At 31.3% G+C, this 15,290-nt stretch overlaps 1 protein-coding gene across 3 annotated transcripts; it reads left to right on the forward strand.

The window, feature by feature from the left end:
• The first annotated feature begins 4,030 nt into the window (after positions 1-4,030).
• LOC111717382 (uncharacterized) lies at positions 4,031-14,918 on the forward strand. Of its 3 annotated transcripts, none has more exons than XM_023492880.1 (9): positions 4,031-4,092; positions 4,439-5,632; positions 5,709-6,815; positions 6,928-7,191; positions 8,192-8,338; positions 9,309-9,393; positions 9,583-9,618; positions 12,798-12,900; positions 14,003-14,918. In XM_023492880.1, exons 1-8 carry the CDS (start codon positions 4,044-4,046, stop codon positions 12,853-12,855), a joined length of 2,940 nt encoding a protein of 979 aa, XP_023348648.1. In that variant the 5' UTR covers positions 4,031-4,043; the 3' UTR covers positions 12,856-12,900; positions 14,003-14,918. The 3 variants fall into 3 exon arrangements, with proteins under 3 accessions (XP_023348648.1, XP_023348664.1, XP_023348658.1); XM_023492896.1 differs by having other exon boundaries at positions 5,769-6,815; XM_023492890.1 differs by lacking the exon at positions 14,003-14,918 and adding an exon at positions 13,485-13,618.
• Positions 14,919-15,290: the final 372 nt, after the last annotated feature.

A 15,290-nucleotide genomic window follows, 5' to 3' on the forward strand; every position in this document is an offset into this window, starting at 1 on the left:
AACATTTCTATATAATTAGTGTTCCTCTAGAGTCTAGATAGTAGATATATATTTATATAAATGTAGGATACAAGAATTAAATGTCAGTTCTTCAAAATTATAAATTCTATATACATTTCTTGAAATACAACCGAACATATACAGCTTTGAAGTTATGCTTTCAAAGAAAACGTAAACAGCGTGAATTAGTAAAGATAAAATCTGAATTTTGTTATGTCAAATGTTAAGATAAAGTTATGACATGCATCATCTGCGATTGGTGACAAGAGTTTGTATGTATAACAAAAATAAAGGAATTGAGTCTTTTCCACAAAATCAGATTTTTTAATTCCTAAATCTTTGCAACCTTATGTCAAAGGTTAACACCATCACATTGCAAAACTATAGGGGTTCGAAAATTTGAGTTTGTGGCGAGGACTCAATTCCTTTGAAAAAAAATTTAATCTTTAATTCATGTTTCATATTACATAAATGAATAAATTATTCCTATTTCTGTATATATTTGAATGAATGAATTATTCTTGTTTTCATATTTAAATGTAAAAATGAATTATTCTTATTATTATATTTATATAAATAATATGAATAAATGAATTATTCTTATTTTTATATTTATATGAAAGAATGAACTGGCCCCCGACCCATCTTGCTTCTGTATACACATTATATACAATATACAATTAATACTGAGCTGTCAATATGAAAACTAATGAGTTTTTTACACTGTGTACATATTTTGTTTTTACAATATATACCATTTTAGTTATACATTATATACTATATATATACACCATGTATGTATATGCACACTGTGTATATACATTTTTTACAATATGTACACTGTGCACATGCACCTTTACAATATATACCATTTTAGTACATTATATATATATACTCTATATATACACACTCTATATTTATTTGATGTACAGGCCTGAATACTAATTGAAGTGCCCGGCGTTGCCCGTAGAAATTTTAAAAAATTGAATTTTAAAAAATCGATTTTTGAAATAAAAATTTATATTCTATGTTTTTTTCTCAGGGTACTCAAGGCCGGTTCCCTCAATCAATTACAGCCAATTTTAACCGTTTGGCCAGCGAAAGCTAACATGTATATATTTATTTTGGACAAGGATTGAATAAAAGTTTTGAAACTCACTTTTTCAAGTTATCTTTTTTATTTAAATTTTTATGAAAGTATTGTGTATTTTATCATTCTTACTTACTTCATCGTGAATTTCATAATCGACGTGCCATAAAGTAATCATCGTGCTATAAATTTAAATTAGCTGTACATTATAGCACGTGTGCTACATAGTTGTGATTGGGTCCTGAGTTTTCTCCAAAAAATTTAGGATATTTCCAAAATGATCTTTTTCAATTGGAATGAAAATAAAATTGAAATCAACTTTATTTGTTATTGATTCTGATTTGTTTCAAAGCTTATTTGCCATTAAATCAGCCAAAAAATTACCTATAACGCAACGTGCTTTAAAGTTTTTGGACTTAATCTAAAAAGGCTTGAACCTTCTCGATAAAGAGAATATTTCTGTCCAAAAGCTTATAACACTACGAACCAAAATAACAGTGTTATAAATAGTTATTAATTTCAAATCGATTTTGTTAATTTATTTTGTAATGGATGTTAATATTTAATACAATGATAATTTTTGGTTTCCTTCTTTAGATTTCCTAAAAACCAAAGTTCAAAAAGGTAAAATCAATAAGTAAAAAATTCTAAATATTTGAAAGTAATTAATAATTTCTTGGAAAAAAGAGGAAGAAGAAAACATCATCTAAATCAAGCCATTCCAACTAAAAAAAACTAAAAAACTAAACAAGAGCTTAAAAATCTGCCTACGTGATAGGAATTATATCTTGAATCAGGACTTTCTTTAAAAAAATCCGAAATTTAAAGTTTGTTCACGTGTTCAGGTTCACCCCTGCCTCGGAGACATAAATGCTTTATAGATAATCTGTTGTAGATGGAAGCAAAGCCAGATTTAAACCATACGTTGAACCACGCGGATAAACCATTCAACCATCCAACATCCAACCATTCAACCATTCGACCATCCGCTCAGTAATTTTAATTAACGTAAAGGGAGTGACCGGCTACGTAAGGTAGTTGAACTGAGTATGCAGTGTTGTGGAAGACTTCTTTCGGATTCATTTGAGACATATTTAAACTTTTTAAAGATCTGTAAATCCTGAATTTGAGCGCAAATTCGACGTTCAAAACTCCCACTTTCGGGGTGGATACGTTTTCAGAATTAGTTTTTTTAAATTATTAAATAACGACGACATAAAATGTAAAAAGCTCTACAATAAACTACATACGTCATGTATAGGAACATGTAGAGAACATCAGAATTAATCTTATCATCGTATATAAGTATAATCTTTTTCAATTATTAGTTTCTATTTTCTCATTATTCACAAAGATTTTCTGCAGATTTTCTAGAATTTTATTGAAAAGACGACATTCTAAGAATTTGAAGAAATATGCGAATAAATTAAAAGAAGATTCAATATAATCATGAAAACGAAATAATCGATTTTAGCAATGATTTTTTGACAAACGTCTTTTGAGAAATATGTTCCTAACCATCTAATTAGATTACTGTATAATTTTTACTTTACTTTTCGTTGTCGTTATTTAATAATTTAAAAAAAGTAATTCTGAAAACGTATCCACCCCAAAGTAGGCGTTTTGAACGTCGAATTTGCGCTCAAACTCAGGATTTACAGATCTTGAAAAAGTTTAATATGTCTCAAATGAATCCGAGAGAAGTTTTCCACAACACTGCATACTCAGTTCAACTATAACCTTACATAGCCGGTCACTCCCTTTAAATGAAGAAACTGTCGTTTTAATTTTAGTTGACACTTCAAGAGGGCCATGTCTAATTTACAACGGTACCAATGAAACCCAATCTGATTAAGTGTTTAATTATGAATTGTTACTGAACAAAAGATGCGTAAGTTCCTTTATCAAAGAAACAAAAATAAAATTAATCAGTTTGTTGAAGAAAAAAATTAAATATCTAATTCAGAAAATAATCTGAAATTGGACATTTTCAATAAAAGATAACTTTCAAGTCCCTTTGTATATAACTGTTATTCCTTTAAAAAAGTGGAGGATTAGAAATAAAAAGGTGTTAAAGGATTAATCTTCATATTAAGACGAAATAGCTGAGAATAACAATAGCAAAGGAAATGAAGAAAACAAGTGAATAAACTGGCGGAAAGAGAAGAAGTTGTCACTTTTCAATAACGTGGAAGATATTGTTGTTTTTCTAGGTTAAAAAGTTTTATCAAGAATGCATGACATATCCATAATTTTTTTGTTGAAAATTCATTATTTTATTTATGGTTTCTGTTCAAAGTTATCTGCGGGTTTCTTCTTTTGGAAAAAATGGAGAAAATTAAATAATTAAACACTTTTTAAGCTAAAAAACTGACGATTCATTGAACAAAAAAAACGCTTAAAAGCTACTTGAAATTATCTTGAAATTATCTTGAAATTATCACAAACGTTCTTTTTCGATCTGTGATGTGCTGTAATCACAGCAATACAATTTATGCACCAAGTAATAAGACCGGGTCAAAACCACGCACTTTTTTCTAACTTTTGTTTTAAAGGATTAATCGGTAAAATGGGGATAAACTTGCGCACTTTGAATGAACGTGGACAACGTATTTCTTCATGGTTGGCTGAAGTATAAATAGTCTTCTGTATCTAGAATATATATTATATATATAGTTTATAGAATATAGATCTAACAGGAACTAATCATATTGTATAACCAGTATAACACTGGGATTTGCCAACTGACAATATTTACAATTCAATCAATAATTGATAAAATCAAAATTTTAAACATATCGCTAAAAATCTTAGAATTCGAATAAGAATTTGACGAATCTAGATTTTAACCGTATCTTTCTTGTCTTGGTTTTCATTTGTTTTAAATGTTAAATAAAATCATCTGTTTTCATCTTTTATGTACAAACATTTTTCAGAGACATGTTTGCTTGAAATGATCAAATTGTGGATTCTTGGATTTTTGGTTGGAACAGGATATGCAGGTCCAATATTGTTATTCTTTTCTTCTTCTTCTTCTTTTTCTTCATCTTTTTCTTCTTCTTTTTCTTCTTTTTCTTTTTCTTCTTTTTTTCTTCTTCTTCTTCTTCTTCTTCTTCTTCTTCTTCTTCTTCTTCTTCTTCTTCTTCTTCTTCTTACTCCTATTTCAATTGAACATTTTCTCTTTGTATAAATTGTAAAGCAAAATTTTATGAAAAAAAATCGTGGATTTACAAAGTTTGGGCACGATCGGTTCAACCGTTTTGACGTTTATAAGATACAAACACCAAGACAAGCAAAGTATATACATAGAACATTTTATATATGCGGTAATATATATTTATTGTTTAGAGGTTGGTAGGCTAGATGTAACTTATAACCTGGGAAAGGGTAACTATGCTTCCTTCAGAATACCGACCCAACATAAACCCTTAAGTCCAACAGATCAATCACCGCTGTTACATGATTTTCAATCACAGTATGGACAAGATAGAGTTCACAATGTTCAGCCTGTACGTGCAGAAGAACGTAATAATGTTCAACATATAGAACATGGGCCAAATTTACAACATGGACCACATTTAGAACATGGGCTTCAGAAAATAAATGGTGCAAAACTGGTTCCGTTTATTGGTCCACATACATTTCATGGTTCACAACAAGCTCATGATTTAGACGAAATTCATAGTCAACATTTAGCTCATGGTACAGAGCAAGCTATACATAATACTCATCTTGGTCCATTGCAAGCTCATGGTTCGCAGATAAACCATGGTCCGGAGCAGAATCATGATCCACATCAGGTTCATGGTCAACAACTAGATCATGAGCAACAACTAGCTCATGGTCAAGAACTAAATCATGAGCAACAACTAGCTCATGGTCATCATCTAGCTCATGATCAACAACTAGCTCATGATCAAGAATTAGCTTATGGTGAACAGTTGGCTCATGATCAACAACTAGCTCATGGTCAACAACTAGGTCATGAGCAACAGCTAGCTCATGATCAACAACTAGCTAATGATCAACAACTAGCTCATGGTGAACAGTTGGCTAATGATCAACAACTAGCTCTTGGTCAACAATTCGCTCATAGACAACAGCTTGCTCATGGCCAACAACTAGATCTTAGCCAACCAGATGCTCATGATCAACACCAAGCACATGTTCTACATCAAGTAAATAACCCTCAGCAAGCACCAGGTTTACAGCATCTGCAATCTGGGGTTCTTGAACAAGAAGAGAGCATAGTGCAGGATCAAAATATACAAAATTTAGATCCACACTCATTTAATCTGGGACATCAGCTCTTGAATGGAGTTGGAATTTTTCCGATCCAATCTGAATCTGATCTTCAACGAGCTTTTAATTTTCAACTGTCACATGGTATTCAAGTAGGGCATGGGCTTCAATCTGCAAAGGAACTTGCACAACCTGGACATAATGTTCATGACCTTAACCATAGGTTTCAGCCTGTTCATGGGGTTCATGAAAACCATGGAATTCAGTCTATAACTTCTCAGCATACTTCGGTTAATACAGGTATATCCAAAAAATATTTGCAAATATTTAAAATAGATGACTTAATTGAGTAAATTCAGTTTGTGTTTGTTTTAAGGAATACCCATTGATAAACCAAGCTTTTTTCCCCAGCATGCTTTACCTGCTATTTCTGCAGGAGCCGTGAACACATTACATCCAGCTGATGCTGGTGTAGCTAGTGGCAAACCAGGATTAGTTCATCCAGCACCCTTTACTACCCCTGTTATTCTACATGGATATACAAGATCAACCCATCACATTAAACCATTTGTAAACCTTGGATCTGCATACCACCATGCTCCTCAAGTGAAACCTCAACATGATGGGCACATTCTACAACATGGTATATCTCCTGTTCATCAAGAACATGTTCAGCATGGTCATTCATTAGAGCATCATGTACATGAATTAGGAGATCAAGTTCATAATTTAGGGAATCTAGAACAACATCATTTACAACAAGACCTCCTTCCCGTTGTTCACTCTCATCCACATCATAAACCTTTTTTTCAAGTTCATCACAAAGAACATGTTCTAAGTTCAGTAGACCAAGCTCTTTCTCCGATTCATCATCAAGTACATCAAGAACAGTTTCCTTCACATCAACCAGCAAATCATGCTATCCTTGGGAATCACCTTCATGAAAGTCGATATCCAGATCATTTTACAAATCCAGTTCAGCAAGCGCAACTGCCAGTTCATCAAGATACGCATCCAGTTCATCCGAATCAATTCATGATACATCAAGGTCATCATGCTGTTCATCCGAATCAAATTCCAGTACATCAAAGTCATCATGCAGTTCATCAAGCACAATTTTCCGTGCATCAAGATCAGCATCCAGTTCATCAAGCACGATTTCCAGTAGCTCAAAATCAGCATCCTGTGCATCCAAACCAATTCCCAGTTCATCAAGATCAGCATCCTGTTCATCAAGCACAACTCCCAGTGCATCCAAATCAGCATCCTATTCATCAATCACAATTTCCAGTACATCCAAATCAGCATCCAGTTCCTCAATCACAATTTCCAGTACATAAAAATCAGCATCCAGTTCATCAAGCACAATTTCCAGTACATCAAGATCAACATACTGTATATAACAACCAGCACATTCCACATGAACATCCTCAAACTGTTCCACTTGGACCTGTTCTTCGACCGTCAAATGCATACAATCAAGGTCATTATTTATCATATTAAATTATTTTAAGTAATCTTTGATAAGAATTTATTTTCAAATATACAATGCTAAACCTCCATATTAAAATACTTTACCATTATTATGATTTCAGGTATTCAATTAGATGACCTGCCCAGCTATGATGATATTTATGCTGACCCTGATTTCCAGCCAGTTCACTCTGCCACTACACCTCATCCCCCCCTAACCCCTGTAACACCTGCTTACGACCCCTTCACATTTGGAAAGGATAAATTGCCTGAACCTGTTGAAGGAGTAGATCAAGGCTTTGATCCAGGTTTAGTTGGTGTAGTAGAGAATGCTCTTGTTCCTGATCTTGAAGTTTCTCTAGATCCAAGCTCAAACCTTCAATTAGGTTAGTTACAACTAATTTTAATGAAGATTCACTTAATAAACAAACACAACTAAAAATCATAATTAACATATAAAAAGGACTATGAGCGTTATTTTGAGTGACCAACAACAGCGCCTTAAAAGCTTTGTCTGATTAAGTATGTGTTATAGTTTCTTTAAACTGTATATTTTCATTGCGGATTTTCTACGAAAGTGACTCGCGCATTCCTTGCTCAAGTTAATCAATGGAGAAAATTCACAATAAATAATTTTCGAGTCAGAAAAAACAATAGCTTCTTCAACATTTTTGATTAAATTAAGGTTTTAAGGGTTTTGTTGTAAATCAGGCTTAACAACCGATTTAAATTTTAATCTCCGATTCACACTTGCAGATTCATCAGGATTTGAATCGGTTGAATGAATTTGTAAGTACTGATTATGAAGCATAAAGTTGGAGCTGTAAAACTGTTGAAGACTAAGATGACAATTATGCAACTTGTTACTAACAGTCGTCTTTTTCCATAATTATATGGGTTCGAATATAGTGTAATACCTGAATACAGGGTTGAAAGATCAATACTATTTTAACTTTACTAATTTTTTTAAAAATCATCTTTAAAAGTGTCAAATTACCTTTAATGATTAAACTAGTTATTTACTCATTAATAAATAATTTTCAATTCAATCTTTTGATTTAGAAATGTTGCCAAGCATTTTGAAATTTATAACCGTTTAACTGGAAAAAGCATATTCAGATATATATCAATGATAACAGAGGCCGAATTTAAAGAATTTGAGCCGCGACTCAAATATGGTTTGTTCCACTTAAAATTGTATTCAATGTTCCAAGATTTAAGCCGGCGTTCAATTGAAACCGGTTTTTGGCGGATTTAAGACGTGGCTCAAAATTATTAAATTCGGACTCAGAGTTACGAATAAGGTTGAACAAAATCATATTTCATTTTGCTCTATTCTGGTTATCTCTGTATCTAAATTAAATTAAAACTAAAACTGTTAACCAGGATTTGGACCACAATCATCAAATGGACCATCATCTTCATTAAAAAACCCCGGACCATTCCCATCAACAGGTCCATTCAAGGACCCCAGACCTTTCTTCCCAATCCGACAAACACCTGAATCTTTTCTAGAATACGATTATACTCTAGGTAGGAAGTCAAACTAGGCCAAGACACCACCAAAACTAACCATTAATTCCTGACCATATAATTAATTGTTTTATCATCATTGAACACAATCATATAATTTGGAAAATATTTTATTGATGTTTTTAAAATAATAAGTATCGTTGGACGGATGAATGCGTTAATAAAAGATTTAAGATAAAGGATTTGCTCTGTCACTTCAACGCCATTATTATAATTAATTTTATTTTGTAAAAGTTCTTTTAAAATTAAAATATGTTAAATTTTAAAGTCTTAAATGGTCCTGGTCCATGCTTTAATAAAATTCTTCACAACAATCTATCTATCCTGTTAGATTTTGAATGTTATGTCCAAAATTTGGACATAAAAAAAATAATTTCTTGGACCTTGGTTTTTAAAATCTCAACTCTCTCAGAGTCCAAAACTAAAGAACGAAAAATTCCACCTTAACTGTAGTAAAGCGGTGCTGGCGTAAATATATAACTCATAGTCCGAGATTAAATTTCATTATCTTTACAGATATTTAAGCTTTAACTTAAAACTCGTGGATTCTTTAATTTTGGACTCTGGAACACTTGAGGGGACAATCTAACCCAAGGTTGTATAATAAGGTTAGATACTCTAGATGCGCTCCAATATAGGTAAAGACGATCTTTATAGCAATGGACACTCTACATCCTCATATGACGTCACTGCTTATTTTAAAGAATAATAAATTTTGCGACTCACTAAATATCAACGAATTCACAAATTGAAAACTTGAATTTATAGAATTGCATTTTTTAGCTTTAAACTTGCAAGCACATCAATATTTGTTATTTGTGATAATTAATAGTTAAGTATCAGTGACGTCATATGAGGATTTAGAGTCACCATTGCCATAAAGACGACATTTATCTACATTGGAGCTCATCTAGAGCATCTTACCTTATATACAACCTTGATCTAACCTGATATGAAAACTGGTGTCTAGATGATTTCCCTGAATACGATGCTGTTCCTTCTGATCTGGAGAACCTTGTTCCAGCTTTCATTCCAGTAGCTAGAGATCAGAATAGGAGAGTATACTTTGATCCTTGATCTTTAATCCTTGATCTTTGATCCTTGATCTTTGATCCTTGATCTTTGATCCTTGATCTTTGATCCTTGATCTAATTTCCTTAATTTTTTTGATAATTTGTATTTTTCAACGATTTAAAGATAAAAATTACGTCATGCGATATTCTAAACAATTTTTTTTTATATAGGCGAGGAAAGAAAATAAATAATGCAATCTTAAGGAGGTAAGTTTGGTCTGAAATATTTTATTTTTAGTATTTTTTATAATAGCTGAATATCTTAGACATATTTTGTGATAAGCAACCGTGCAATTAAATACAAAACTGTAAAAATCCTTAAGCTTATAAACTTTATTAGTACTAAGGTTTAGAAATTGTTATTAAGTTCAAAAGATGTATTCAAGTTTAAAAGTTGTATTCAAGTTTAAAAGTTGTACTGAAATCATAGAGAATAGAATATATATATAGAGAGGAATTAACTAGAAAAAAGTGTAAAACGGCCATTTTGTTGTACTGTTTCCATACTGCAGGTGTACTTCACATATTTGTGCTATATAACCTTTTGGGCCCTGAAACATCATTTTATACAAAAATTTTCTTGAAAATTATTTGATTTTCTGTAAGTCAATTCTCTGATAGCCTGTCATGCACACGTGGATAAAAATCAATCTAAAATTTTTTTTTTCATTAAAAACATATTCCTATAAGTGTAGCCTGCAGGTAATCAAAGAGGGAAAGCCAATATTTTAGAAATATTCAAGATATCAACATATGGTTCAACTTTTTTTCCACCAAAATTGAGGATGGAGATAAACTTAATATTTTAAATTCATTTTACACAGTTGGACCCATAAAACTCCGGAAGAGAAGGTCAAAATTTAAATATGTTTCATGTTTGATGGGTTAGTTAAACTTGTAGCTTGAGTCTAAACACAGTTAAACAAACTGTTTTACTTTGTGTACCCATAAAGATCAACACCTATTTAATTTACAAGATTCTGGTGCTCCCTAAAATGTGTAACTGTAGAGTTTGGAGGAAATTTTAGAGACAACTGACAGTACAGAATTAGTTTAGTCTTTCTCTTTACATTAATCTCCGTATGCTCGTTATTCCAAATCACCGAATGAATCATTATAGCAGGTAACATATTTAGGCCTAAATCAGATTATCAAAATTTTTGCAAATGTTATGATGAAAAAGTTTCAGGTCTTCATTAAAGTATCATCCTTTTGTGGGTAACCCTGTAATGTAGAATAATTGCATATTAAAAAACAAGTAGAAAACAAAACTTTATTAACTTTAATTTAACATTTTATTTTACAGAAAACACTTCACTGGTTATTTTGTAAAATAAGTTTCGACAGCTTTGAACGTAATCTGTTTTTTTTTAGATTTTCATTTAGTAATTTTGCATGATGTTTCATACGAATACACGTATAACAGGATATCACCTGCTTCGTGAGTTCATATGCATGATTGTCCATTGTCTTAAAGCAATTTCCATGGACACTAACAAAATTGGTGATTATTTTTAAAATAAGATAGTCAACATAATACTTTTTGGTCAGCCAATTTTTTTCTTTCAGTTCAATTTCAATAATTTTTTCTGAAGTTTCAGTTATTTTTAACACAAATGGGCTTGGATATGTAAGAAAATTTCCAAAATCTCTGGTTTTTGTAAAAGTAATTGATTCAGGCTGGTTGAATTTAATGAAAGAAACACAAAGATTACAAATTAGTTTCCGTAATATTTGTTTAACCACGAATCCTGATACATACTCACTCGACTACATTTGCTTTATATTCTGTAAAGGTTACATTTTTTATATCATCAACAGTAACATCATCAAAATTATAAATATCGCAAATATAATTAATTTTATCTTGGACAGATGGAACGAGGGCTACAATTTCAGAATTATTTTGAATTAATGTATTTGCATTGTGGACAATGTTATTTGTAATCCCTAAAAGTAGTCTTCTATATGTATTTTTAAATTGCAATGGGGTTGGATTATTGTTTGCCCCAAAACGAGCTCTTATGAGACCAAAAAAATGTTCCAGGTGATCTTGTGATAATTTGTATGTTAACAAATAAGATAAGGAACCATTTACAACAGTTTCATTAAATATTTCTGTAACCGCTTCAATATTACAAATAATTCCAAGAAACCCAGCTTTACGGGAATTGTACTTCACTATATTTTTACCATCAATGCTTTGGAGCCCAGAAATAAAGTTGTTGGTTCTTTCGAACACAGGGCTCCACATGTCTACATTAAGAGCACTTACAGGAGACAGATGCCCGTTATAAGTAGGATATCTACTGTTCAGGAGGTCAAAAATATTGTTCATGAAGTAGCAAAACTCTTCAGTTGCTTCAGAGCCGGCAAACTGAGGAAGTTTTAAAACTTCTCTGCAAAATTTAAAACTTCTTCCTACTCTTTGTGAAAGTACTTGCACAGCTAAATTAACTTTCATTATCTGATTTTTGAAAAAAATATGTTTGTATGTCAACTTGTTACTGTTCTTTACTTTGTAAGTTCACAAGTTCTTCAATGTATTTCCAATCAATGTTATCACCGTTAGCATTCTTAATAACTTTTAGGTGAGCCCAAACATTACGAACATTTTTGATGCAATGACACATATCATGGACAAAATGGATTGGACTTTCTTGCATATCTTCACAAATTTTAGTCTTTACAGTTTCTGGATCCAAGTCTGCTCCTAGTTTTTTCATCATAGAAAGTTGAACCTGTGGTGCATCGCAAACCACACTGACGATAGAAACTCCAATTTCGACCAGCTTTTGGACTGCCAATTGTACAAGATTTGCTCGCTCTGTAAATTAAGATATATTTAGAAAGTACACTTTGAACTCCCTTTCAGGCTGAAAGGGACTGAAAAAATTCATACCGAGAGATTCTTTTAATTCCTCTCTATATATTATTCTATTCTCTATGACTGAAATACAAACGCTTTACTTTAGTTCAAAAGCTGTGTACTTTGTTTCAAAAGCTGGGTACTTTGTTTCAAAAGCTGGGTACTTTGGTTCGAAAGCTTGGTACTTTGTTTCAAAAGCTGGGTACTTTGTTTCAAAATCTGGGTACTTTGTTTCAAAAGCTGTGTACTCTGTTTCAAAAGCTGGATTTGAGCTCAAAATCTTTGAAAAGTTGTAAAGCTGTATACTTAAGTTCAAAAGTTGTACTGAAGTTTAAAATCTGCACTTAAGTTTAAAAGCTGTGCTTAAGTTCAATATCCATGTATTAAGTTAAAAAGCTGTATACTTTATTTCAAAAGCTGTACTTCAGTTCAAAGTACTAAGTTCGAGATTTGAATTCCATTCTCTTGAGCTCTATCTATATCTACCTATTCAAGTTTTATTTAGTTTATAATTTAGGGAGAAGAAACGCAGAGAAAAAAATTCTTCCCGAGTCTCGAGCTCTTTAAAACTGTAAAGAGGAGAAACATAGAACTCGAGAAATTCTTACAGCATATTTCAGGTAATAATGATTTGCAATTATACGTCCTTATTTTATAACTTTTAAGGGTTTGCCTCTTTTGACGGGCTCTACACAATTTTTATAATTGTTTATTGCAAAAGTTAATTTTCCAACAATAAACGTTTTTTCTTTATATTTCAACAAATTAAATTAAAAACAAACTCTTACAAAATACAGTTTTGAAATGTTTCCCTATTTGACTTTGACATACACAAGGGTCTCAAATGAAAACTTTTGACTATGAACAACTTTGAAGAAATCATTTTTTGTCTCAGTTTACAAATTATAAACCTTCTAATGCTGCATTAAGGCCAGAAATTGGGCAATTGTACTACGGTAGTAGGCGATAATATCAATATAATGAAGACGGCTTTCAATCTTTATTTATATCAAGCTTTTAAACAACATGAATACACAAAATATAAAAACAAAGATGTCAATTAATAAGCTTCTCTTTAATTACTTGTAATTCAAAAAAAGTTTGTGTTAACAGTAATAACTTTAATAAGAAAGTCATCTTCACTATATTGATGTAATCGCCTACCACTACATTTTAGTCAGATTGAACATATGAACATATTTAGGTAACTAAGAATGCTGTCTGTTAGTCTGAAGCTGTTGGATGTGTATTCCTTCATTATCCAACCTTGCTCCTATTAAATTTTTTTATTTGCATTTTGCATTTTTAATAGATATAATTGATAACATTATTACATATAGTCCGTATAGTCCGTATTACGTCACAATAACTTCAGCCAATGGCAGTGCAGTATACTGGTCACGTGATTTTCGTCTTGATTTCTCTGGAATATCGTCGTTTTCTGATTGGTTGCGTATTTGTTAAACATGATCTGTTTAATACTACAACTTTTATACAAAATTTGTATATATATATATATATATGAATTTTCGTATAAATTTGGCACAGTTTTATATTAATTTCTTGAGACAGGAACATCAGATAGATGTCTTATATGTACCGTTTAACGCCTGAGATTCTCAGGTTTCATCCTGAACCCCCTTTCATTTTTCCTTTATAGTCCCTTTGACAAGAAATAGTAAATTTCAAGAGCTCTCGGAAAAATTGATATTGTTTATTAAGGTAGCTTACTATCGATGCTCTCCAGTTTTCGGAAAATGTGAGAATGCAGAATCCAGAATTTTAACCGCTGCTAACTGTACTCTACTCTACTTAACTACAAAATATTTGAGTAAAGCTGAGTCTACGAAGATTAAATTGCATGCTCTGGATTGTAGACATGAATACTTTAGCATACACTGCTGTTGTATTGGATTCCAATATACATTATAATGTAAACAACATATAATCAACGTACAGAAAACAAAACAAAAACAGAACATCTCCATTGAAAAGTGTTGAATTCTGATATATTTCTGCATTGTCCCTTCTTTTCAAATCCACAATTCCCTTATTTAGAGGAGTCACAATTAAACACTATAACTTTTCTAATTTCTCATTTTTTCTTGAGCAAAACTTAAATAGCAAAGGCAAACTAGACAAATTCAAGTTGAATAAAAAGATGACCGGTAATAATTTGTAATTAAAAATAAAAAACTAATAGTATGTTTATTGTTTAGTAAACTCAAATAGCTCAATATCTTAATACCAATTGAAGGGACATTATAGCTAATCTATAGGACAGAGCGATTATTTTGTATTAATCTCAACAGCTTTAGCAGCGTTGAATAATGTATCATTTACTCTCAGAGCGCCCCCGGGTTTATCAATTATCATTGAATCACTCGGGGATTTCAATTTCCATTGATTCTAATTTGTCCGAGAGTAAATGACATTCCTTTGTAAAAAATAACAAATTATTTTTTTTATCCTTTATTATTATTTTCAAAAGGGGCGGGATTAAATATAAATCGTTGCATACCAAAACACCAGCTTTTTATAAAGGAATGTTTTTTAAACATTATTATTAATTAATATATTTATGAATTATTATTAATATTTTAAACTTGCTTGTAAATTGTAATGACTAGTCATATATTTTAATATTTATTTTGCATATTTTTAATTTATGAATAAATTATCTTATACATATATTCTAGAATTCAATTGTTATCTCCTTTTTAATTTTAAGAGAAAAATATTATTTTTCAAAACCAATAAATTCGCAAAGATCATTATTTGTCTGATAATGTATAGGGTGTTAAAAAGTAATGCATCATTCAAAAAATTGTTCTAGATGCGTCAACAAATCGTTAATTTTAAATTTATTTCATTACATAATGATTCTGACTATTATAGACATCTTTTTTCCGATTTGATTGAGGTTCGTAGAGCTAGGAGGCCTGTCCATTCATTATACACTGGTTTACATTAAAACCGGTTTAGTATAGGGGAAGATTGAAAAATAATT

Source organism: Eurytemora carolleeae, unplaced genomic scaffold (assembly GCF_000591075.1).
Source record: "Eurytemora carolleeae unplaced genomic scaffold, Eaff_2.0 scaffold177, whole genome shotgun sequence".
Classification (NCBI taxonomy): Eukaryota; Metazoa; Arthropoda; class Copepoda; order Calanoida; family Temoridae; genus Eurytemora; species Eurytemora carolleeae.

Coding starts and splice junctions, on each gene's coding strand:
- LOC111717382 (XM_023492880.1), top strand. CDS start 4,044: ATGATCAAATTGTGGATTCTTGGATTTTTGGTTGGAACAGGATATGCA. Junction 7,192..8,191: donor AAGCTCAAACCTTCAATTAG/GTTAGTTACAAC, acceptor ACTGTTAACCAG/GATTTGGACCACAATCATCA. Junction 9,619..12,797: donor AATAATGCAATCTTAAGGAG/GTAAGTTTGGTC, acceptor TTTATAATTTAG/GGAGAAGAAACGCAGAGAAA.